The 27,499-nt window shown below is 36.3% G+C and overlaps 1 protein-coding gene across 2 annotated transcripts in view; it reads right to left on the bottom strand.

The window, feature by feature from the left end:
- The window catches only part of nbas (NBAS subunit of NRZ tethering complex), a 258,738-nt gene that overhangs the window by 206,371 nt on the left and 24,868 nt on the right, over positions 1 to 27,499 (bottom strand). For both annotated transcript variants that reach the window (XM_067417672.1, XM_067417671.1), the window contains exons 15-23: positions 24,651 to 24,911; positions 21,616 to 21,741; positions 21,173 to 21,324; positions 20,955 to 21,089; positions 12,014 to 12,092; positions 7,900 to 8,004; positions 7,406 to 7,542; positions 1,882 to 1,968; positions 1,639 to 1,792 (exon numbers count right to left, since the gene is read on the bottom strand). In XM_067417672.1, the coding sequence (XP_067273773.1) occupies positions 1,639 to 1,792; positions 1,882 to 1,968; positions 7,406 to 7,542; positions 7,900 to 8,004; positions 12,014 to 12,092; positions 20,955 to 21,089; positions 21,173 to 21,324; positions 21,616 to 21,741; positions 24,651 to 24,911 (1,236 nt within the window). The remainder of the gene's footprint in view (positions 1 to 1,638; positions 1,793 to 1,881; positions 1,969 to 7,405; positions 7,543 to 7,899; positions 8,005 to 12,013; positions 12,093 to 20,954; positions 21,090 to 21,172; positions 21,325 to 21,615; positions 21,742 to 24,650; positions 24,912 to 27,499) is intronic.

A 27,499-nucleotide genomic window follows, 5' to 3' on the forward strand; every position in this document is an offset into this window, starting at 1 on the left:
TACGTGAGGTTTTTAACTAACAACATCATCGACTAAAATGCATGTGCATGTGAACACTTGTTCAGAAAAGTAGAGTTGCCTTGACGCAAGTGCATTTGAATTCAGACCTCCTCCTGGAAGTAGCTCCCTACGGGCCACTCCCATGGACCACATGACAGCTTTCACATTACCGGCTTTTCATGCAAATGAAAAAAAACCAACTAATTATCCAACTAATTATTAATTATCCAAATATTTTTCTAAGTGATTAATACATATATATTTTTTCAGATGGCATTACTACCGAAACTTCCAGCCTTAAAATATTGCTCAATAGATGACTTTTAAACAATAAGCAAATTTTTACTCTAAAAAGTGCTTATGAATAAACAAAGGCCTTCTGGAGGGAATTGATGGGTTTTTGTAAGAACAATCTCAATATTTAACACGTTATAAAGTAGAGTATCTAGAGGACCGCCTTTCGTATTTAACTTACGGAAAAGGCGCAACTGGCTTGTAACTTGTAGTTAACTCATAACTCGCTAAGCTTAACTATGACGTCGGGAGAAATGTGGATTACTTTTAATTGATGCACTTTTTTGGGCTTCAAAATTTGGGCTGCAATTCACTGCTATTATAATGTTTGGAAGAGACCGGATTTTTCATTTTTGGGTGAACCATCCCTTTAAAGGGATACTCCACTGCTTTTTCCTATTAAACTATGTTATTCCCTTAACTAAGATGAGTTGATACATACCTCTCTCGCCTCAGTGCGTGTACTTAATCGCTTTGACGCGTGGTGATGATCTGATAGCATTTAGTTTAGCCCACTAAGCCCAGTTTATTCACTATGGTACCAAAAAGAAATTGTAACGGGGTTTGTTGATGGAACGAAGGAGGCGGGAACCGGCAAACGCTCAACAACTTTAATTTCAAAATAAATAAACAAAACGAAAGTAAAACCGCGGGCAGCCCCTCACGGACGACTGCCCACACACACATAACAAAACTCAACATAAAATCCAGGCCTGGTTCTCTCTCCTCTTCCGCTGCCTTTGCTCCTCCTTTTATGCTCCCGTCACTTGGCCGCGAGACGAGACCGGTGTGTCGCGCAGCTGGTACTCATTACCACTCGCCACTCGGTCCCTTGCCCCGCTGCTGAGACGAGAGGGGTATGTATCAACTAGTCTTAGTTAAGGGAAAAAATAGTTTAATATGAAAAAGCAGAAAGAAAGAAAGAAAGAAAGAAAGAAAGAAAGAAAGAAAGAAAGAAAGAAAGAAAGAAAGAAAGAAAGAAAGAAAGAAAGAAAGAAAGAAAGAAAGAAAGAAAGAAAGAAAGAAAGAAAGAAAGAAAGAGGTTAAGAAGCTTGTCTGGTCTAATAATGGTGGAGATATCTCTCCATTAGGAGCCCACAGTAGACAGATCCAGTGTTATCATTTGATCTCAGCACACTAACAGCCCTCTGGGACAGCAGTAACTGTCACTCTGGAAGGAAGCAAATCTTCTCCAAGTCAGATGTGCATCTGTATGTGCATTTGAGCAAGTTGTTTGTTTTTTCAGCTGGGTAAGTTGTCAGTCAAGCGAAAGTGTAAAAGAAGACAATGTGCTTTGATACGTGTTTGAGTGTCAGCTTCTGTCAGTTGTGTGCACTTGTGTACCTGGTGGGAATTGCTCTCTATGTCCTGTGCCCTGGTCAGATACCACTCAGTCAGCAGTGTGATGGAGGGTTTGGCGCTACGAAACCTCTCCAGTTCTGGCTGTTCTTCATACAAGAATTGACAGTCATCCACTGGGCTGGGCTCCACCACTCGTCTAAAGAAAAGAACACACACAGTCATCAGTGATAAAAACAACAACAAAAGATTTTAAAAACCACATCACAAGCTCTAACGTGACCTTACCTGCACTCAGGAACTTCACACCAGTCCAGCTCTCTGTGTCGGCTCTCCTCCCAAGGAATCAAAGCTAAATTACCCTTCTTATCGAAACTAAGAAAAAAAGAGAGAATGAAAGAACAAAAGATTATTATCAGAAACTAAGTGAGATTTACAAATCAATAGTTGAAAAAATTATATTATATTATATATATATATATATATATATATATATATATATATATATATATATATATATATATATATATATATATATATATATATATATATATATATATATATATATATATAGGTTGAAACACTAACCACAAAAAAATAGAAAGTAATGATGTAAACTTCAGTTTGACATTCTTGGCATCTTTAAATAACATGCTAATTCTGAAAGATTCAAAAAGGTCTTGACATTAGAGGATGACCATATGTGTGAATAAAAAATCTTAAATAAATACATTAAAACATATAGAAAATGAAAGATCTATAAAATAAAAAACAAAATAAAATAAAACAAAAAACAAAACGTGCAAAATAAAATTTCTAGAAAATTGTTATTAAAAAATAAAAACATGTAGAAAATAAAAGATCTAGAAAATAAAATTAATGAAGGAAAGAATAAAACGTATGAACAAAAAGTAGAAATTGTTATTAAATAAAACATGTAGAATATAAAATCTCAAAATTTTAAATAAAATAAAATAAATTAAAACAAAACAAAATATGTAGAAAATAAAACAAATAAATTAATAAATAAATACATTTGAAAAAAGTATTTATATAAAATAAAAGATGTAGAAAATAAAAAAAAGATCTAGATAATAAAATATTCTAATCTAATAAAATTACTATATAAACTATTAATTAAATTAAATTATTATTAAAAATATTGTTTAATTTCTCAGTCTCCATTGCACATTTATCAACCTGGCTATATCATTCCATCACTACATACGGGTACATATACACAACTCTAAGGGCCAGATTTACGAACAGCTTGCGTCAGCACAAACCCTTTTTTTGCCGTTAAAAACTACTGTCAGGATTTACTAAAAGACATGCAGTGATAAATTAGCGCTGAAAAGGCGTTTACAGTTATTTTGGCGCTGATCTTATTGCATATGCATTTGTAGGAGTTTCATTTCATACGTTTTGCATCCGAGAGGGAGAATAGTTAAATGAATCATGGGCTGTGATTTACTAAGGTTTGTGATCATCAACTTACTGGTGGTATTTGTGGCATTATTTACCGGCCAAAAAAAGCATGTCTTAAACCAGACGCTAATTTGGTAGATCTCTTGGTAGATTGCGTATGTCATTATGGATTCGGCTACATGGGTTTTCTTTAATGTGTACGTAGTCCGCGTAGAACATTCCACTACCATCAACGCCTTTTTTTTTCTTTTTTAATTTTCGCACTGTTTAGTAAATCTGGCCCTATACCTTCTACAATAGAGTCAGTAAAAAAAAAAGTCTAAAAGAAAACTTAATTTGGCTGTGTCTCTTTCCAGCAGAGACAGCAGATGGCGAGAGACCACTGGTACTGCAAGGGTCCTGCAGCAGCGCTGTTAGCACTCACAGGCCGGGGAGAGACGGAAACTGGCCTCCAGCTGCTGAGCCGTGATGGATGTTCACTGCAGAGGCGACTGACCTCCATAAGGGAGAATGGGCGGAAGGAGGGCGACCGAATACAATACACTAAATCTATTCTGTCACCCCTATTACTGGAACATTAGGGTGGGGGTGGGGGGGGGGAGTTGTAAACGCTTTTACTCCGTGTCTCTCTCTCTTAACACACGCAAACCTGTCATTTAAATCAGCATACTTCCATACAAACACACAACCACACAAAAGTGTGTAAACCACATACCTAACAAAAACATTGCTAGATAACAATATGTGCAAAACAAAGCAGCACAAGCTCTCACCAAGTCCTCAGATCAGTTTATGCGTAGGTGTAAAGCTACTGCCTGTTTCCTCTGTTTTGATACTTTTCATGAATATATTTAGAGCGAGCAATTACATCCGTCTTTCATGTCTGAGTTCTGAAGGCGTCAAAAAAGACGGTGCACTTTTAGAGTGTCATCGGCGGAAAAGATCTGCGCGAAATCCCTGAGGATGTTTTACCCGACGCCACAAAAGCATTCACCATATTAGCACCTTCAAATCTGCAAAATCTCATTCCGGCTTCCTCAACTATGAGTCTAAATGGGAATTAAAGCTAAACTCTATTTTAAGACTGCTGTCAAAAAAGGGGGCTGTTGAAAGTAATTATGTCAAATCATTCTTGTAATATTACGGATGTTACATACAGCTGTCTGCCACTCGTGATTAATTGCTCCTTAAATACACATTTAACTAAGCTAATTTTATACACTAAACCACTTTTCAGGTAAAGAACAAATGGCACTGGAAGCAGTGGCGAAGCACGAAAGTAAAAGTGTAAGGATGAACCCAGGTCACTGCGGTTGTTGCTGGCTATAGAGGTTAGTGATTCAATCTCAGCGGCTGTCTTGGGATATCTGATGTTTGACATTTAAGATGTCTGAGATCAAGACATTTCGGCTCTTAAATGTAATGGCTGTGTTACACATTGTTCTAGACTCAAATATCCAAGGTCTTTCATAGTAAGCTCCGATATCTCTGTACTGCAGATGTAGTCCCTGACTTTTATCACCTCCTCTTTTCCGGATATGACTAGAAACCTTTTTTTTCTACAGAAGCTGAAAACTGAAAACTCGCCAGGAAAAGTTATAGTTGTGAATCTATCAAATGTATTGGAAATGCAAGGAACCAAATCAGCAATAATTTGTAAAAATGCAACTTTCTACTTAGACATATTTCACAAGTTTGAATAATCAATAATCAAATTAAAACAGAGAATGCACATTACTTTTATTAAAGGGGATACTTCGGCGCTGGGAAGATGAATCTGTATTTACACTGGGTCATTAATGTAGTAGAAATGTGAAATTATTTTTTGAATTTGGTGCCTTCTAGACTGAGAAAAGATAGAAAATGTATTTTTGTTGCATGAAGATGAAAGACAAAAATTCCCAGAATGCTTTGCTGCCCTGTGCGGCCACTTCCAAAGCCAACACTACTGAATCACTGATCACTTTCTCACCACCACGTTCATCTTCATAAAATCAATCCAATTAGAAAACAGACACTACAATTAAAAACTGAACGTGGCTGTTCAATATATTGTGTTTTAGCTGCTGAGTGAGTGTCCCAAACGCAGCAGGAGTCAGATTACACTCATCGTGAATGAGCTGAGGTAAGAGCTCTCATGATGAGAGCTGAGGTAAACGCGTCCGCACTTGTGGCAGTAGTTCTCAGCACGTATTCAGTCTGGCGCGTTTTCAGTTCATGCCTTTTGAAGCTTAACTTTTAATAGTTTCTTTATTGTTTAAGTTTCTTAATTGTTTCGTCTGAAAGAAGAATGGCATACTTGAGGGTGAGTAAATCTTGGTCTAATTGTCATTTTTGGGTGAACTAACCCTTTAAGAACTTGACCATAAAGCAGTCCTCCAATCGTGGAATTCAACACAAAAATCAAGCAAACTCTTCAATATTCGGCAGGGCTTGCAATATTTCAAAACTATAGCATATTTTGAGGCCTTGGTGCATCATGTGATGTCATCAGAAGTTAACACACATTCAGACGAAGCCCACTTCGAAGTAGGCTACGTGCACTGAATTGAATAGATCAATAAATTGCTTCCGTTACTTTGGAAATGAACCTGTCAGTCAGCCACCCCCCCCCCCCCCCCCCCCCAAGGACTAAATATATTTTTGTATATTTGCATATTTTATATTTTGTCATATAGTTGAACCATCAGGCTTTTATGGCCCATAGTATGATATGGTGAGAATGGAGGGGGGAAAACAGCTCAATTTTATTTAGAGGCCCAAACTGAGCAAAAATAGCAATTTGCTGCAGTTGTTATATGAACAAATATGTAAATCAATGAGATATTATAATATAACAGTATAACAGACTACTTGCATAGAATGCATATAAAAAGTTATGTTTCACTCTATATCTCCCAGTAATGTCTCAGTAAGATGATATTTAAAGGAACTATGTAAGAAATGTATTTCAGTTAATCATAAAATGGCCCTGATATGTCACTAGACATTAAGAAATCATGTTATTAATTTCAAATACTTCGGCATCGGGGTTGCCAGATCTGCTCTAGTTACCACAGCTGTAGCTACAAACGTTCCTGCTGGATCCTGCAGCCGATCTGGCAACCTCAAGTCAGGGGGAGGGGGAGTGGGGAAAATGATTGTAGTACCGGTTTTGGCCACAATCTTACATACACTTCCTTTAAATGCTTATTTAAATTCTAGGGGGCCAAACAATACAATGCAATAGGCCTACAATGATGACTGAGAGAAGAACAAATAAATGTTCCTCAAAAGTCTGTTGTATCACATTTGGTGCATAAAATACACAAAATTGATTGATACCTTTAAAAAAAAAACTTTTTAAAAGGGTGAGTATGTCAGCCATGCCCCATAGTTTCACAAAATCCTGTGGGAAGCACTGCAATATCAAGTTTATTGTTTTTTTTTTATTATTATTACTATTTTTTGGTGTTACATTTGAAATAAAATGTTGAAATTATATTTCTAAGTTATTATCAGTGTCGAAAAGTATCTTTTAAACATGCTTAAACACTATCGTGAGGTGCTCGCAACTTGCTTGGCTCAAATCAGCATATTAGAATGATTTCTGAAGGATCACGTGACACTGAAGACTTGGAGCTGAATGAGTAATGATGCTGAATATTCAGCTTTGCTATTGGATTAAGAAATTGCATTTAAAGGGATAGTTCACCCAAAAATAAAAAGTTGATGTTTATCCGCTTCTACTTTATCTGATTCGAATTAGACCCCATTGACATGCATTATACGGGCAACGGTTGGAGTTAAACATCTTAATTTGTGTTCTACTGAAGAAGAAACAAACACACCTAAATCTTGGATGCCCTGGGGTAAGCAGATAAACATCACATTTTAATTTTTGGATGAACTATCCCTTAAAAAAAATACTAGATTTTAATAATATTTCTCAATTTTACAGTTTTAACTGTATTTTTTTATCAAATAAATGTAGCTTTGGTGAGAATAACTACTACTACTTTTTTTTTTTTTTTTTTATCTAACCAACCCCAAACTTCTGAACCGTAGTAGAGTACATATCCATGCCTTTAGGAAGATGAGCAGTGCTTATTTTTAGCCCAGAGTTTGTATGTAACCCCAGCCTGCAGTTATTTCATAATCTTAAGGTCTCAAAGACTAAAGCACATATGGATAAAGTTCACTGCAAAATGTCTCATTTACATAACCAACCTGCTTTAAACTAGCTCCTCATTCCGCCATACAGCAGACAGTACCTAATAACCACTTTCAGTGGACCCGTCATCTAAAAATGACCTTTTCCCGTTAGGCTCTTTCAAAAAGATTTATGTGGGTTTTGTTTATCCTGTTCACAGAAGATCAGTATCCTCTAATAAGTAATTCTTACCCCGCCTTAGGCAGAAGGTCGGAGTACTCGTGAGGAGAGGTGGTTTCTGGGAAATTGCAGAGAATTGCGAGCCGGTGCTGGAGCATCTCTGAGCCGTGGTAAGTGAAGAGAATGTCCAATGCCTGCACGTTACTCTCCTGGGAGAGAAAGAGACGAGATGAGCGGAACACGATTGATAGAGATAATTAATTAATAGATGATTTATGAGACAGAGCTAACTACGGACAGCTTTATGCTCTGCAGCAATATTTCCCACATTACAAACCCCCAGAAGACTTTGCATCGGGCAGGTGACCATATTTCAAACATCTACACTTTAAAATACTCACGGAATATGGGGGGAATCTATATTTTACTCCACACGCTAGTGAGGGCGCACACACTTATCCACAAAACAGTGAAATGGTGACTATAACTCACGCCGCGGGACCCCGTTACAGACGCTCGCACTCACACTCACGTCATGGACGGAGAACAAAGGAAGAGAGATTTACCCTTGCGTATGTTCTTGCTGACAGAACAATATTCTGATTGCGGAACTTCTTGAAAAACTCGGCATCAAATCGCTGCTCTGCCGCATGAGGTCCACCCAGAATCTCCTGCAGAAAACAGATGAGTGAAGAGGACGAGACGGAGAAGAAGAAACAAAACAAACATGAGAGTTCAGGAGAGGGTCTCACGTGTGTGTGTGTATGTCTGAGGTAAACCCTCCCAGTCCACGCTGCTGACATTTATCGCTTTGACATTTACAATTACAGCCTTTAAGTCGACAGGGCCGTCGCGTGTATGTGTGTGCACGTGTGTGTTTAATGTCTCAGAGGTCTGGTTACATTCAGAACTATTCCCATAGAAATCAATTACACATGAAGACCCTGACAAAGGCCATCCATCACAGTACGAGCAGGACATTAACTATGCGATGGGATGAAACATGAGACACACTCCTGCTGATGATATTTAAATTGAAACAAAGCATTACAATATGAACGCACATATGAACGCACACATTGATTATTTTATTTATAAAACGGTGAGCAAAATTGTTTTATGATTATTTGACCTAAATCATAGTCACAACATTTGCTGTCTGTTTAGGGTTTTAGAATACTTTAATACTTTTTTGCAATACAAAAAACTAAATAAGCAGGCTGGTTTTGTTTCTGTGCCTTTAAGACTTCTATATAGAAATTACCTTAGTTATAATGGGCTATCCTCCACATACTAGCATAAATCACATCAAGGGATTAGAATGACAGCTGATGAATACTCAATAGGTGTTGATCAAAAAATAAAAAAATACTAATCCGCCAAAATATATATATATATATATATATATATATATATATATATATATATATATATATATACGCACACACACACACACACACACACACACAGATACATATAAAAATAAAACCTTTGTAAAAGTGTCACATAGTAATATATACTGGCTATACTAAACAAATCTCTCATTAAAAAATTGAAACACTTGTATTGTTGGCTTAATTTATATGTATTACATTTATATGTTCCTGCTTGCAATGCAAGTAAACGCACACATGAACTGAAGAAATGCAATTATCAAGTTTTTCCAGTTAAAAGCCTGTGAAACAAGAAATTTAGTTGAAAAGCTACATTGAAAAAGATATTAAAACTTGTTATCAGAGAATGCATCTTTAAAGTCTATTTTGTCTTCATGCATTGCTTCATTTTTTATTTTAAGTACAAACAAGTAAAAATGTGGAGAAGTAGAAATGATTGTATATTCTGAATAATATGTATAAAAACAAGTCTATCTTATGCAGTGCTTTTCGGGTCAAATTATCTTGTTTTTTGTGAGAAAATATTAAAAAATCTGTAGCACAAGTCCAAAAAGGCTAATTAAAAACTCATTAAGTCTTTTTTTTTTTTTTTTTGAATGGGGAAAAACATCCTTGATGAACTATCAGTGTGATAAGTGTTTATTTTGGAGTATGGGTACTGATATGAGGGGTTAAAGCGGAAAAAAAAGCATGTGCCTGAACTTTTTTCCAGGGGTTGGGGGTGGGACAAATACGGTTATTTGGCAAACAAAAGAAAAACAGCAGTATTTGATAATGATTTTCCTTTAAACTAATGTATTTGCCCGACATTGTAAATATTCGGGGCTTAGCCCAAATCTAGTTTGTCCAATGACAATTTAATTTGGCCTTAGCAGCTTAACTGACTTAAAAGAAAAGTTGTTGTACTAGGCTGGAGTAAAGTTAATACAATTATCAGCTTTTCCCAGTTTTTAATCTGTCTCTCTGGGGGGGGTGGGGGGGGGCATATTAAACACAATATACAATAATTTGTACTTTTCCACATCTTTACTTGTTGGGGGGGGGGGGGGGGGGGGTATTTTAGCCCTGTATATGTAGATTAGAAGTAGTGTAAGGTGGTTAATACATTAGGTAGGTTCAAATTATGATTTTTTTTTTTTTTTATGAGCCGTTTTTGCAGCTTAGTTTTTGTCTGTTTTGCATTGTGAAAGCTGTCTACATTGAGCCAGGGAAATCATGTTTTAAACTTTATTCAATAGAGGGTATGCACTGACGTCACTTTCCCGCCGGAACACAGCCGGACTATGTGGCAGAAAAGCTACTGCATGAATGGATTTAATAGGGGAAGCTGTGAAAACATGAGTAAAACAAACGGTTATCAGTTAAAACTAAAGTTTGGTCTCCATGAAGCATTCCTTACAACTTACCAAAGGTCCAGTGATCCATGGATAATGACATGCAGCCAGGAATTGTGTTTCCTGACATTTATATGTGGCTGATTGGCTAGGGAAATATATCAAGCAAATCTGCCTGTGAACTTTTTATACAAATACAATATAGGTAGGTCTAAATCCAAGTGACTATATCACTTATATCAAATGTTAAATAGCGTTTCATATCATCCAGTCCTAAAACTTGTATAGTTTTTGTCAGAGCTTATTTAAAAACATCCAATCATGCAGAATATACGATGGTAGATATTGAACTTGTATGAACTTGTGGAGATGTCAATAAAATATATAACAATGCAATATAACTTTACCCCAAACATTCAAAATATGGATACAAAATTACAACTGCAAACACATTTGAATTGCAGTTTCTGTAGCTTTCAGCAGTCTGTAAAAATATATCTCAAATTTCTTGTCAAATCATGTACGCTGTAAAAAAATTTTAAAAAATAAGTTACCTGGTTGCCTTAAAATTGAGTTAATTGAAATTAAAAGTTTTAGTTTATGCAATGAGCATTTTTAAGAATCGACAGCCTTTATTCAAATATTATTAAAAGATGTTGTAATCATATTGGGTAATTGTGTGTGTTTTATTTGTGATGATGCAGTGAAATGTGCTATTTTCATGATTTATCTTTTTTTATGTGGTTCAGATTAGAGTGCGGATCGGGCCGCATTTTTCTGTCCGAGCCTGGCCCGCGTCCGAGAGAGCAGTAACCGAACCCGTCCCGAGCCCGACAGGCATTCAAATATTTATGTCCGAGCCCGACAGTTAAAATCTATTTTTTTTCTTCATATACTAATAACACGTACGTTTGTATGTGTGGAAAGCCCGCTTTTATTAAGCAACTGTAGGAAGGCATTCTGAAATGTTTACAGACGAGCGCATCAGCACGCGCATGGGGCATCAAACGTTACACAGAGCCCAATCAAATAGCCAACTGAAATTAAATGAACAAAGGTCTGCTAAAAATGTCCCAAGCTAACAGAACAAAACATTAACGTGACAATTGAAATGCTTATAGAAATGAAAGTCATCTTACCATTTTTTTCACACTGTAAGGTTCCTAAACTGCAACATGGGATCTATTTACATAATCTATCCATCAAAGTTTAGGCTAATCGAGGTTTGATGCAGAAAAAGGATTGCATCAACTGTGGATGGCTTCAAGGCTGTCCTGCTGCCAGCAGCGCTGAAGTTGCGCTCACTGGAATGACAAGGATGCCGCGGGCAATATGCATGCACGTGTTGCGCGTTGTCGTCACAGCGACATAAACAAATTTCTGCATGCAGGAAGACGGATGTTAGGGTAATATTTTACATTTATTTTAATCACAAAAACAAACAATTGCATCAAGTTAAACAGGCCCATTGGCTACTTGCATAATAAGCAGTTTTAAATTTAAAAGGTTCAATGCCTTATCGCGCTGACGTGACCGAGCCCGACCCGAACCCGAACGTCATTTCTAAATATCTGTCCGAACCCGGCCCGACCCATCGGGTACCGTCGGAACCCGTCGGGCTTGGGTCGGGTATCCATCCTCTAGTTAAGATACAATAATATTTTGAGTTTCTATTTATTAAACCAATTTCCTTCATTGTATCAACTCAAATTTTCAAAGTTCAATAAACTCAAAAATGAAAGGCAACCAGGTTACTTACTTTAAGTTAAACAAACAATATTTGTGTACAGTGTACAGTCAATCTCAAAGCTTTGTCACATTTTAGCTGTGTTTTGTGTTTTTCGCAGCATTGTTCTAATGCTGCCGCTCAGTGTTTTAACCACTCAGTGGCCGTAACCGCGGTGATCATGTGCATACCCTGTATACAAAAGTGCAAGTTTGGAGAGTGTTACCTCATAAGTGGCCAAGCGGTCCAGATAGCAGAGAAGCTTCAATCTACTTCTGCAGAGCTCCTTCTGCTCTAGAGTGAGTCTGGAAGAAAATGACATCAAAAGGATTAAACATGTAAACACAGTCTTATCTTGAGCTTATCAGCATGCATCCGCTTCAGAGAACCACCACTAATATCCAAGAAAAGGTGGAATGAAATAAAGCTTCACACACTCTGGGGGAGGCGTGGAGGGTCTGCCAGACATGTACGTAGAGGCTTACAGATATAATGAAAGGCATTACAAGGAAATACGGATGAATGGGACGATTTAAGATTGAAGGAAAAAAGCGGACAGAACGGGGGAGAACCGTGGTGAAAGGGTAGTAAGCCATTATAGACCCAGATTAGGTCATCAAAGACAGGCTAATGTGAGGCGACCGCTGCCTGATTGCCTGGATGCCCATGTGAGCGCGCGTGTGTATCAGTCAGCGTGAAAATCCACAGAAGGCAATTACAATCTCATCTCATTCTCCCTGCATTACTGCGGAAACCTGAGCATCCCGTTGTATTCGAATGAGACCCGCACACACGCACAGATCATCGGACTGGGGGAGAATATTGAACTGCAGGATGCTATCGCAACACAAACATGATAAAAGAAGATTGAAAGAATAGCCTAGGCGTAAACACACTCGCCTGTGAACGCTTAGAGCACTTCTTTTGCCAGCCTCCACACGCTGGAGCAATTCTATTTCAGATATACTGATTGTAATGAAACTAAAGAAGAATTCAATGCTGTGCTGAGGGTTTCTGGATGGCTTGACTGTACAAGAAGCTTTTTAAAAGCGCACAGCATTGGCACGCAGCTATCAGTTCACTTAACAACTAGTGTGCTGAAGGCCACTCATCTTTAAATGTGTCAAAATGTAACATACCGACTATTGACAACACCGAACTTGAAACTTAAGGACATTTTAATGACTTGTAAAAATCGCATAGCAGGCGGTTTTAGAGCGGAGAAAAGGAATTGGCTATTGATTAGTTGCAGGATAAAATGTAGTTATGAAAAAAGGTTGACTGGCTTGAAATGACTAACATTCCTTACTAAATATACAGCAGTTTAATGTATTTATTCCCTTTTTGTTTTTTAAATTCAGACCACTTTTCCAACAAAACAAAGATTAAAAACCCATTAAATAGTGGAGCTTAATCACAGAAACAGTTTGAAACGCCACATCAATAGAGCAATTAACAAGACACATGCTACTTGACATCAAAATCTAAGGTGGCACTTTTGCGAGGCGTCATTTCATTTCAAGCAACACTGCCTTTTAGCCTAAATGCCCACTTAAATTTGAGGCTGGAAAGACTCAAGAGCCTCAAACTCTCAAGTATCAATATCGAAGATGTTACACACTACAAGATATTTCAGACATTTGAATGCCAATTTAACTAAGATCAAATGATAGCTAGAAAAAAATATAAGAAACGTAATGGGAGAAACGATGAGAGAGAGACTGTAAGGGATAATTTACAATGGGCTGTTGAATTACAAGAAAAAGAATGCACAGCAAAGATGGTATGCATACTGTGATATAATATACTGTACATTACAGTTACACCTTTGGTGTGCATTATATTTTAATGATTCAGTGACCTGGAGTCAATTATTCTGCTTATACTATGCTTACACCTCAAAACACTGTTCAGATGCTGTATCCTCCATTGGTAAATAGCTTGAGCCATTGATGGCAGACTAATGCAGTTATGAGAGAGAGAGAGAGAGAGAGAGAGAGAGAGAGAGAGAGAGAGAGAGAGAGAGAGAGAGAGAGAGAGAGAGAGAGAGAGAGAGAGAGAGAGAGAGAGATGATGTGAAGCATATGAGACTAACCGTGAATTACCTGAATTTATGCGTCTCTCAAAAGTGTTCAAATTCAAATTCAAGATTGCTTTATTGGCATCAATGTAAATAATACAATGTTGCCAAAACAAGGAATATGTGAACATAAATAATAATACATATAAGAACATAAATATTACAGTTTGTAATTGTAATAATAAAAATAATAGAAGAAAATATTACAACATATATATATATATATATATACACACACACATACACACACACACACACACACACACACACACACACACACAGAGGTCAGATGCAATAATCACATCACACACACATTCACCTGCCGTCTCTCAGGCTGTGGCACATCCACACGTATCTTGCAGCCAGCACTGCTGTCTGTCCCTCTCCTAATATTATCTTTATTTGTTCGACTTCAGTCATGGCTGTTAAGTTATTTATTAATTTACTGAATTTATTTAAGTAGAGGAAATGTATTTGTGACAGTGAAGGAGGAAGTGCATCTCTGTCTCGATCTCTCCTGTCCTACAGTGAGAACACACACCCTTTGCTCTCTAGGTCACCAACCCAGAGTTTTTCTGTGTCTGCCCGTCTCGATGGCCAGACTGTGCTCACTGAGCCTGTACTGTCAGGATCCGTCTCTGCTTTGTGTCTTTGACACTCTGGAGATATTCTTCCAATTCTTAATTTGATTTTAGAGTTCGATAGAATTGTAAAAAATACTGTGTGTTTTAGTTTCCTGATCCCAATGTTCCAGATATGTATTCTTAGATTGTTTGATCATTTGGTTTATTCTGATGTTTGGATAAGTTTATCTACTTCAAGAACAGCACCATTATTACCTTGTTCATGCAAAATGTAATGCATCTTTTATGTTGTTTTAACCATTTTACTGATAAAAATCGCCAGAGCACCGCTGACAAAGCGTTTCTGTGCGTGTCTATCCCGTACGTGTGTGAGAGAGGGCATGAAAAATTGAGTATCTGCTTTACGCGTGTGTGTGCGCGTGTGTGTGTGTGTGTGTATGTGTATGTGTATGTGTATGTGTATGTGTATGTGTATGTGTATGTGTATGTGTATGTGTATGTGTATGTGTATATATATCTATAAATAAATAAACTTAATCTTGTGGCAAAAAAAAAGAAATAATGTGTCCTTTTTATCCTATTGTTTCATATATTTATTTGCTTGGACAGTGTCACTGTAGGTTTTTGGTTCGTTTGCTGTTAGGAACTTTGAAATAACTGAAATCATTTGGCGAGGTGATATGGAACTGTAATGTGGTCAAGACCTGCCTGGAACAACTTAGAACGTTCGTCAACCAATCAGATTCACACATTCAACAGCCCTGTAGCATAATAAACAATAAAGATGGGTCAATCAAAAGACAATTCAGCAAGCAAATTGTAAGAAAGCAAGTACATTTGTTCAATCGTGATATCTTGTTTATGCTGCTTTCAAGTGAAGAAGTTCGAACCCATAAATCTGGCATTTGCAAGGTTATTTTCGTAAACGAAAACTGAAACTAAGACTAAAACTATTGGTCAAAAAACATTTTCGTAAACTGAAATAAAATTAAAAAATCTGAATAAATAAAAAACTAAAACTAAACGAAACTAACTACTCGTACTAAAAAACTGACTGAAATAAAATAATAATTAGCAAAAATAAATATTCGTTTTCGTTATTAATAAGCCCTATTTAATGTGGTGGAAAATCTGACATCTGACTGTGGCGGTTGAGCGAGTGTCTGTATATTGCGCTAGTGCGCGTGAAGTGATCTGAGGAGGAGATTAACCGCTGTCCTGTGACGGACGCGTGCAGACAGGCAACACATCGCCAGTCCTAAACGGCAGTTCACAAAGAATCGATGCGTCCGTGGCAGTGAAATGGGAAATAACACAAGGTAATGAGATGCACGTTGAACTTCTTTTAACTTCAGCTCACTGTTTTAGAATGCCGTTTCTTACGCGACGAGAGACGCAGGTGCAAAAGTCAGCAACTAGAAAGCAACGTTACTAGCCTACTGTGCGTTTGAAATTTCATGTTTGCATAATATTGACAGGCTCAAAGGTGTTATCATAATCATTTACTAATAATAATATTATTGTCTGTGTGGAGACATTTCCCCACAAAGTAGGGAATACCAGGACACACACACACACACACACGTTTGTTTCACTATATAAGTGAGGACATGGACTTCCATTGATTTTATATCAGGTTAATGATATTTTCTATCCCCTAACCCAATCCCTATCCCTAAACCTCCCCATCCCAAGAACGTGCAAAACAATAGATTTAAATAAAAACATGTTTTGGCCGATTTATAAGCCTTTTTAACTAGTGAGGACCAGTCAAATGCCCTCACTAGTCAGTTATCATAATATTTTACTAGATAAGTGAGGACATTGGTCCCCTTTACAATTATAACACAATACACACACACTCTCTCTCTCTCTCTCTCTCTCTCTCTCTCTCTCTCTCTCTCTCTCTCTCTCTCTCTCTCTCTCTCTCTCTCTCTCTCTCTCTCTCTCTCTCTCTCTCTCTCTCTCTCTCTCTCTCTCTCTCTCTCTCTCTCTCTCTCTCTCTCACACACACACACACACACACACACACACACACACACACAGCACAACAGTGTGTGTTGGCTGTATTCAGATGACTTTAGCTGTGGTCTTACACTGCTAGCCTACATTGTACTACTGAAGAAATTAAAATAAGCTTTTAATTGTTTAACAATATTTTATCTTTGTTATGAATGAGTTTGTCTGGAATTTATAATTTTTACTTTTATATTTTACGTTGCATTTATTTTGTTCTTTAAGATAGGCTAATACTCAGAGGATCTATGTCAAAAATATCAAATATAATTTTTTAATATCAAAATATAATTTATTTCATTTTTAATCTCCAGATCGTTGTTTGTATAGGTCATAGTTTGACTCAAGCTTTTTTGCTCAAAGGTGAAGACCCAACTTTATGCATGTTTTGTAAGACCTTCCTGGGTTTAAACAATAATGCTCGTTTATCAAGTGATTTCATTTAAGGATGTTTAGTAAGATTAAACTCTAATCTGTGCAAACATTAAACTTTGCTGAAATTAAAAACCTGATTTGGTCTCTACACCTCATTATGGTAACTCTGCTAAACTATAATTACTAAAACTAAAACTGAAACTAAATAAATAAAAACTAAATAGAAATGTATTTGCAAAATAAAAACTAAACTAAAACTAGCAAAACCATTTGTAAAACTAACTAAAACTAAACTGAAATTTGTAGCAAAATTGAAAACGATACTAAAATAAAAACTAATTTAAAAAAGCAAAACTATAATAACCTTGGGCATTTGTTAGTCAGAAACATGAAATAATAAAAGACTATAAATCAACAATAACTATGTCTGAATTTAAAACGGAAAATGTTTTATATAAATGAATTACTCATTCATTTATATCACTTACTTTTAAATGGTATTTAACAAAAAAAAAAAGATTTAGTTTTCATTTAACAAACCCTATATTGACAAAAATAACGTTTGATCGCTTTTAATGTTTGAACGTTTTTAACGTTTGATGAATGGTTTCATTTGATCATAGTTTCAATTTAAAATATATTCTTGGTAACACTTTAGTATGCGGAACACATATTTACTATTAAGGACTATTTTTGCCTCAATAACCTCCAAATTTACTGCTTATTAATAGTTATTAAGGTAGTTATTGTAGAGTTTAAGTTTACTGGTAGTTGGTCGATTAATGGATTTCGAATAAGGTCATGCAGAAAAGGCATTAATATGTGTTTTATACAGTAAGTACTAATAAACAGCGAATATCCTAGTAATATGCATGCTAATAAGCAACTAGTTAAAAGCCAGAACTGAAACCTAAAAAAAAGTGTTACCATTTTCTTAAGTAAAACTCCAAAACTATTACTCATTGTTATGCTGATAGCATATTATAATTTGCACAGAAAAATATTGGAGCAGTTGAAAAAAAGCAGTTGGTCTCAGACCCCACTCCATTTTTATGTTCTATTTTATAAACAAGACTGAAATGATCTTGAAAACTATTATCCGTTTGAATGCGGTCTGTGCTGCAGCTGAATTAACTGCAGGCAGTGTCATCTTCAACAGTGAATATCGCTGCAAGACTGAAGCCTGATTGACAGGCAGACATTGTTAAGGGGAATCACTATCAAAATATGCAGTGTAGCTGTGATGGTGAAAGAAGAGAAGAGCATTGAACTTTCTATCGCTTTCCAACACACACACACACACATAATCCTTTTCAAATAATCCCAGCGGTCTGATCGATACTACCCCATTGCTATAATGGTGGTGTAGTTAAAAAGAAATTAACAGAATGATGATTGTCTTTATTTTGCCGTTGCATTAACACAGCTGAATGTCAGGAGGAATTGAAGCGCACCCCATTAGAGTCACTCTCTCTTTCTCAATGTTGATGTGCCTGTCTGGTTTCTCTCTCTGTCACTCTTTATCTTCTTTCTTCATCGCGTTTATCATCTCTTTCACTCGCTAAATGCCTTTGTTTCTCTTTTTCCTTCCGCCTTGCCACTATTTCTCCTTTTTTCATCGGTTTTTACTGTCAATCGCTCTTTCTCCCTTGATGGAGCGAAAAGGACATCATGCATCACACAGACAGACAGACACTCATAAACAGCCATATTAACATGCACATTAAATATGCTGACTGCAAAAAAAAACAAACAGCCTGGGGAGTAAACACACAAACACACACTCTGGTGTCAAACCGCTGGCGGAAGCGAACAATAATTAAGTGCAAATTAGATACAGTTCTGTGTGATATGCATGGAAAGCGCACGTGTGTGTGTTTAACGGAGTTACGCTATGAAAAATTAGGCAATTTTGTCAGCGTGTAAACAAGTGTGTTTTGATTAGTGCAGTGTTTACAGCAAATGTTAGCCAATCTATGATTTTTTTTGTCTATATCTTCCACAGCCTATCGAGTGTGTGAGCGTTCATAATTTGTGTTCACGGAGGGCTCTTTCATTAGGCCTCCTGGGCAAAGCACAACAGAGGCATAAATTACCTTATGCAGATTAGAAATAAATCTATAAACGGCTTTAATTTTATCCTACACCTCTTCCTCTCGCTTTATCCGTCTACCGCTCTTTCTCTCCCTTCCCATCTGTGCTGTCTCGAAGATCTCTTCCACTGAATTTAACTTCCTGATGAGCTGTATGAGAGCGTCTACTCGGGGTGGGTCACGTCCAACAACCAACTAGCGCATTAGTGAGGTCGTGTAGTTTATCTGTATGTTTTTTCTTTTTCTTTCTTTTTATCATTACATTTTAGCGGTGGTGCTTTAATTAGCGTGCTGAGAGCATGCTGTGCTTTAGCTCTAGGGCAGATTACACGGTAAAACTATTCAGGATAATTCAGTTTTAAAAAGTTATTAAGTCAAATTAAAAAAAGTACAACTTTTTAAAGATGCCATTAAATCAAAATATGAGTTCTGTGGCTTTTAGTGCCATCTATATGCTAGTGAATACTAGTTTTCAAACTAGGGTCCAAGGATCCCTAAGGTGCCAGTAAGGATGGAAAATTTGAGTGTCAAAAATGTTAAATTAAGTTAGTTATGCTTAACACAATTTTTTTGTACCAAGTTACCATAGTTATATAGTTCTAAAGTAGTTATACTTACTATAGTTAAATAGTTAAATTATATAAATTTATATAGTTAAATTAAACTTAAATGTAGATATATATATATACATAAATGTATTTGTGGATTAATTGGTAAATTAATAAAACTAAGTTTATTCATCTAAAATAAAAATATTGACCCTGGCAATATACTACACTGCAATAAATAATTCGAAAATATTTCAAGTAAATATTTTCCAGGTACTATTTTAATCATTTTCTTTGCTTCAATAAATTGACACATTGAATGGCAATGATTTGTTTATTTTGTAATAATTATTAAAAGCAATGATTTAAATCACCAAAATGCTCTCCATTAAATATTTCCCTCAAATAATATAAATGGATCTTTAATCCATGAAAATGAATCACTGCCTTCATAGTTCATTCCCCTTGAGAGGGAATGAACTATGAAGGCAGCGAATTATATATATATAAAATTGTAAACTTATGAATAAGGCTGCCAGCTGAGTCACTATGAACTTTTAGTATTTTGTAAATCATCTTGTAGCCACAGACTTTCTAATATAATAAAACAGTTCTCTATAGCTTTTGTGAGAACTCTTTTTGACTGAGCCATATTTGCTACTCCACTTTAGAAAACCATTGATACAGAATATCCATGGAAAGTTACTAGTATCTCATTTCACAGATAGTTTGTTTCTCTATTGATTCTAAATAAAAATTCTGAATATTTGCTCTGGCTCTTGTTTTAAATTATTTTGTTCCATTATTATGTTTGTTGTTTTCATCTGTTGACAGTGATGATGGCTGTGTTTTACTCAAAGTTGAACATTCTTCAACTCTCGGCGACCAGTAAAAAAAAAGCTGAATGCTCAGTGCTTGAGTGTGAAATACTTTTAAAAATTTGGCACTCCCATCCCATCGACACATGGCCTAAAAGTATGTAGTTAAGTGTGTGTGTGTGTGTGTGTGTGTGTGTGTGTGTGTGTGTGTGTGTGTGTGTGTGTGTGTGTGTGTGTGTGTGTGAAATATCAGGACACAGATGTGTATAATGACATGGGTATGATATAGGTATTACAAGGAGAGGGTGAAATATGAGGACATTACCTATGTACCCATTTTTTTAAATGCTTATAAATCATACAGGATGAGTTTTTTTGAGAAAGTAAAAATACAGAACTGTGATGGGTAGGTTTAGGGGCAGGGGCAGTGTAGGGGGATAGAAAATACGGTTTGTACAGTGTAAAATCAATTACACCTATGAAATGTCCCCACATTTTGACAAAAATCAATGTTTATGTGTGTGTCTGTGTCTATGTGTGTATGTGTGTGTGTGTGTGTGTGTGTGTGTGTGTGTGTGTGTGTGTGTGTGTGTGTGTGTGTGTGTGTGTGTGTGTGTGTGTGTGTGTGTGTGTGTGTGTGTGTGTGTGCCTACTTGCTAAAATCCACTTTCTTGAGCAGCTCCTGTCTCTTCTTGGTTTCCCTCTCTTTTCTTTGCTCCATCTCTTCTTCCATGGACAAGTCTTCATATGAAACATCGTCCAAGTCCAAATCACCTGGCAAGATGAATCTACGGCAGATACATCCTGGTTAACAAACAGTCAAAAAGGAGATATGCAGATCTGTAGATCTTTGCGAGTGTGCATCACACACCTGCCCCGGTCTTCTCCATCACCGATAGCGATCAATGCTTCAAGGTCGGTTCCTTTCAGCCCGTACTTCAGGAGCTCTTTGGCTGCATCCACATTCTCCGGAACCCTCTCCACACACTCATGCAGCACCCATGATCTTTTCTTTATCTTACTCTGTGGGAAAAAAAGAAAGATTTAAGACCTACTTGTACAAAAACACCAATTTTAGTCACAACGTTTCAGTTAGTCAAGATCGTGTTTAGCATCGTGTGTCCAGAAGAAGCATCTCAGACCAAGGGATCAAAGGTTTACCATGGTCCAGCAAAATTATTTTAATTTAAATAAATAATTAAAAGTAAATAAATAATTAAAAAGGTTGCATTAAAGCAAAATAACAAGTTTATCATTCTGAGTGAAAAAAGTTTGTGTTGTGTACAAATGTTATGGTTACAGAATGACTCCTACCAAGTAGTCCTGAATGGAAGCGATGCTGACTGTAGATTTTCTCCACTGTCTTTGATAGACGAGATCAGAATCCAGACCATATGCTTGTGCCAGAGAGAGAGCCTCCCCATACTCCTCATTATCAATCTGTGAACACAAACACAACACCAGATAAACTTCTATTGAAAGCTCTCAGTCGTATTAACGCTCCGTCTAAGACCCACAGAACTGTTATCGCCAGTTAATATTACAGCGATAAGGCAAATCTATAAGGATCTGAGGTATCTCACAAAACGCTGTTGTCACTTTGAGGTTGCCATCTTATATTACATGACGTTTCAAGCACCTGTCCAACACATTCATCTTCCTTTCTCTCTTTTATTCCACACTTCATTCTTCTGTGTGTAGTCAAAGAGTGGGTTTTAAAGAGGAAGAGGCTGAAGATGGGAGTGTTGTAACATCACTATATGTAAAATGCAAAGCTCATGAATATTAATTAATTTGCGCTGATGTTGCTAGGTAATCTTCAACGTCTACGTAATCGTCCTATACCACTCGGTCACATTACATGAATTGTGAAAAGGCTTCGCCTCAGTGCTATTTATAAACTTCTGGCAAAAACCATACTTAAGACTGAAATACTGAAAAACTGAACAAGATTTGGATTAACTTGTATCGCCTTCCGTATTCAATTTATGGAAAAAGTGTTGAAAGTGCCTATGCAGGTCAAAAGAACTATTGAACTGCGAGAAGGCACTTTCAACACTTCTCCATGGAAAACGATCGGCTGGACCTTTACTTTATAAAGTTTTAAATATGTATATTTTTCTTACACAAACACATCGATTCGCTTCAGAAGGCCTTTATTAACCCCTGAAGCCATGTAGAGCACATTATTTGTTGGAAAGATTTTTTATGGACTTCATGGACAGAGCAACAATTACTGCTAATAATCCAAGCTTTATAATAGCAGTAACTGTTGCACGACAAGACAAAAGAGAATGTGCTGTCTGTGAATTTCATGCCTGTGTGACACACACACAAACGCACAAGTATCCTGCACACAGAGCCCACACCAGAATTGAGTTCTCTTTTTCATTTGAACCAAAAATAACATTGAATTATGCCAAAATGCCTGTTTTGTCGAGTGTTCTCATAAGAACAGTCTTAGAGGAGTTAAATAACGTCTTAAATTAACTTAGAGTTGTGAGAAAATGAGATGCGCTTGACAGTGCGTCATGAGCAGCATTGTTAATGAATGAACAGAGAAAACTGTCTGTTCAAAAAGTGTCTTATCTTTAATTTATAATTTATGCAGTTAAGACTGCAAAGTGATTGATAACTTTATTCAATTTCTGTATATTGATTGTATATGAAGGCCACAGGTAATTCTGACTTTCATTATGATGTTATGTGAAGTTTTAAGTTCACTTAAATTAAAAGTAATTTTTTAAAGCCTAATAAATGTTGAAATTGATAGCTTTTAATTATATTGTAATGTTGAATGTCTATCATTAATGTTTAAAAAAATCTATTTCATAGAGACATCAGTAGCAGTTAGTACAGAGACATTAGTATCAGTGAAACTGGCCTTCATTCATAAAAAGATGTCTTTAAAACAAATATTTGAAATATACTTTATACTATATTTAAAGGGATAGTTCACCCAAAAAAATGTATTAGCCCATGATTTACTCAACCTTAAGTCAAATCTGTCTGTCAAATAGCGTGTTCAACACGGCTCTGAGAAGTTAATAAATGCCTTCAAATCGTTGCGTTTGTGTAAGAAAAATATTATTTTTTAAAACTTTAATTCCTTCCGTGGAAAAGTGTTGAAAGTGCCTTCTCGGAGTTCAAGATGCGTACGCGACGTGTGACGAGCGCACCTGGTAGCGTAAGCCTTTGAACTGCAGAGCCACTTTCAACACTTTTTCCATAAACTGAATACGGAAGGCGATTGGACGAAAAGTTACTTTATAAAGTTTTAAATATGGATGTTTTTCTTACACAAACGCATCAATTTAATTCTAAGGCATTTATTAACCTCCCGGAGCAGTGTGGAGCACATTATTTGATGGACAGATGCATTTTTATGGACTTCAAAAACAGAGCAACAATCACTGCCATTATAAAGCTTGGATTAGACAGGACTTTTTTAATATAACTCAACTTTTATTCATCTGAAAGAAGAATGTCATATACACCTAGGATGACCTGAGGGTGAGTCATAGGGTTTTTTGGGTGAACTATCGCTTCAAGATGTTTCTACATTAATTTGACGAGTAAAAAAAAATACTACAATATAAAAAATATGAATAACTATGAAGTTTTTAATCATGATAAATTACACAAAAAAAAAAATTTGCTAATTTTTTTAATCGATTGACAGCACTAATTATGAAATTATTTAAATTCACAAATCAATAGTCAAAAGGTTAGTTCACCTAAAAATGAAAATGATGTTATTAATGACTCTACACCCGTAAGACCTCTTCATCTTCAGAACACAGTTTAAGATATTTTATATTTAGTCCAAGAGCTCTCTCCATTAAAAATGTATGTATGTATACTGTATACTGTATATTGTAAAATGTATACTGTCCATGTCCAGAAAGGGAATAAAAACATCATCAAAGTAGTCCATATGTGACATTAGTTGGTTAGTTAGAATCTCTTGAAGCATTGAACATACATTTGTCCCAAAATAACAAAACTACGACTTTATTCAGCATTGTCTTCTCTTCCATGTTTGTTTTCAATCCGCGTTTGTGACTCGAAAACACAGATCGAAAACAAACACAGAAGAGAAGACAATGCTGAATAAAGTCGTAGTTTTTGTTATTTTGGGTTCAAAATGTATGTTCAATGCTTTTTGGGTGAACTAACCCTTTAATGTCCAAATGTTCTTTTTTATTTATGTTGTATTATGTATTTATTTGAAGAGTAACTTTATGATAAGCAGAATAATTATACAGTCATCATAATGACTATCGCTTACATTTCAAGTTTGGTCAAGTGAGCGGTTCAGCTCCATCAGGTTGTTATAGTAAACCCACCTTCCTCTGATAGAGCTCCTCTGGCGTGGTGGACCTCAGGCTGACCAGGCGGTAGTTCTTGATGACGGTACGTGGACGTTTTCTGGGAGGGGCGAAACGTTCCATCTCAGTCACATAGTACAGGCCCTGCTTCACATATCCAAAATAACGCGCCTTCGCCGAGGACTCTTCGTCCGAGTCGGAGTCATCCTCTCCATCGTCATCATCACTCGTCGTGCTTGTCTCCAGGCGAGAGCGCTTGTGGGCCAGCTTTACCTCACACTGAGAAGACAAATGAATCAACAGAGAGAGATTAAAAAGATTTGGTCGGCTGATTCAAGGACAACTAAAAGGAACTTTCCAGAACAATCCTTCAATTATTTCAGAAGAAAATGAATTAGATGATTTTGATTATTGACTTGGAAGACCAACAAACCCTGTTTCTGCAGGACACTAACACATTTTCCTGGCAGTACCTGTTTGTTTCTCTCTCACACACACTGAAAAATCTATCAAACAAACTTCACACAGTCGACACCGCAGCTGTGTGCTGCATTTCCCTACGGAGTGAGGAAACCGTCAACCGAACATACAGCCAGAATAAAACCCGACATCTCTCTCATGTTCTCACTCTCCTTTTCCCATCCCTCTGTACTCGCCTCCAGGTTCACATCTCTCTAGCTGTGAGAGCTTTACATCAGTGGAAAGCACCAAAAAACAATGAGGTGGAGACGGAATAGATGAGTTTTTTTCTTATCAGAGGATGAGCAGCGGTAAAGTACTTTTATGATGATGGCCTGAAGATAGAGAGAGAGTGTCTGAATAACACGACTTCCTTTACAAAAGTAATTACTGCCATCAGCGGCTACAAATGAAAGACTGCATTCTGGATGGAGAAGCAAGCTGTCACTAGGGCTTAAAAAGTCAAAATTGGACTTATAATATAATATAATTAATATAATTAATATAATATAATATAATATAATATAATATAATATAATATAATATAATATAATATAATATAATATATATATATAAAATATTATAATATAATATAATATACAACAATATAATATATAGCAATATAATATAATATAATATAATATAATATAATATATATATAATATAATATGTGGTTTCTAATGCACACAAAAACTGCATTTATTTGACCAAGAATGCAGTAAAAATAGTGATCTTGTGAAACATTATTACAACTTTAAAGGTGCCCTAAAATGAGTTGAAACAATATGTTAAATTGTTCTCTGATATCTAAATAGAGGGTGTGTGGCTTATTTAAGGTCGAAAATGTTCCAGATACAGTTTTACAGGTCCATTTACGACCCTAGAAATTGTCCCTAGGATGTAATGCTCTGTTTTTGCCTTATTTGGAAGAGTCATGAACATTAATGTTGAGCTCTACTCTGATTGGCTTATTTCAGCAGCTCAGCGAAGTGGCTCGTGAGTCCCGACCGTCCTGACAGAACACAGACTGACTGAATGACACTTTAAGCAGAACATCTCAAATGGAGATTGCTAAAATGCAGCCTACTTGTTTATTGGTTTTCTCAGATCATCTGCGCGCAAGAGAGAGCTCTTGTTGCCAGACTGCAAATATTTAGGTAAAACACTGGATAGTATATGTGTTCTTTTTTATATGTGTAGTATATGTATCATATATATAGTATATGTGTTCTCTGTTTGGGGGATTTAAATTACTGAAATCTGGCAGCCGCAAGCACGAACGCTCTTCTTTCCCGCCGACAAAACCAAAACCAGTGGTTTTTGTTCAAGTTTTAATTTTTTAAACGACATTTTAGACTTGTTTTTTTTTTTTTTTTTTTGTCAACGATATTGCATGTTTATATAACGTTAGTCACAATGTAGGCTACACAGTGACTGTGATGTACTCGGAAATACAAGTATGCAAAAACATCATAGTTCAGTTCTCAAAAATATAAATATATAACTTATATTTTTACAAAATGAATAGCCTTGTCAAATGACTATCGTTTTAACTTATATGGTGGAAAAGGTGACGTTTGCTAGAAGGATCGAATGAACGATCTGTAAGCAACATGTATCTACAGTTGTATTTTATAATAAAAAATAATATTAACCTTTGTCATTAGACACACTATTTAGTTTTGTATGGTACTTGGCGTTTCCTATTGTTACTGTACTAGCATCTTGCGTTATCTAGACAATGCTGTCTCTCTAAGAAACTTTCAATTTAATCAGAAATTGTTTAAACAGTCAATAAGCGGATAAATCACTATATTTACTGCTTGCAGGAATACAGTTGTAATTGCCACGTTCTTCAGTTTTAGAATCTGAGCGAAGCTTGCTTGAAATGGGCCGAACAAACAAACGATTTTGAATTAAATTGGTGTGGTATCCGATTATAAACATTAACCATGACTGTTGACATTTTTTATCCATGGGAAGGGTAGAAAAAGTCCTCACGTCCTCTGCACAGTCTGGAACATGATGTGTGTCCATTAGAGCTGCCGTTTTCGCTATCCTCAAGTGTCGCTTGTTTACCTGCAGTCCCGATGATTCGGCTCCGTCAGTTCCGCCTGATAATAAACATTTTCGGACACATGCAAATGTTGGGGGCGTACACATTAATGATCCCCAGCGATTGAGTCGCAGGTGGCATTATATTGAGAATCAATTATTTTTCTGTGGTGTTTTTCATGCATGAGATCTACATAAGAAGTAGGAGGCAATTGTGTTTGAGACTCACAGTATGTGATGTCCATGTACTGAACTCTTATTATTTCACTATGGCAAGGTTAATTCCAATTTTCGTTCTTGAGCACCTTTAAATAACTTATCTCTTTCAAAATACATTTTAAAATGGGATTTGT

This window comes from Pseudorasbora parva, chromosome 15 (genome assembly GCF_024679245.1).
Source record: "Pseudorasbora parva isolate DD20220531a chromosome 15, ASM2467924v1, whole genome shotgun sequence".
Taxonomy (NCBI): domain Eukaryota; kingdom Metazoa; phylum Chordata; class Actinopteri; order Cypriniformes; family Gobionidae; genus Pseudorasbora; species Pseudorasbora parva.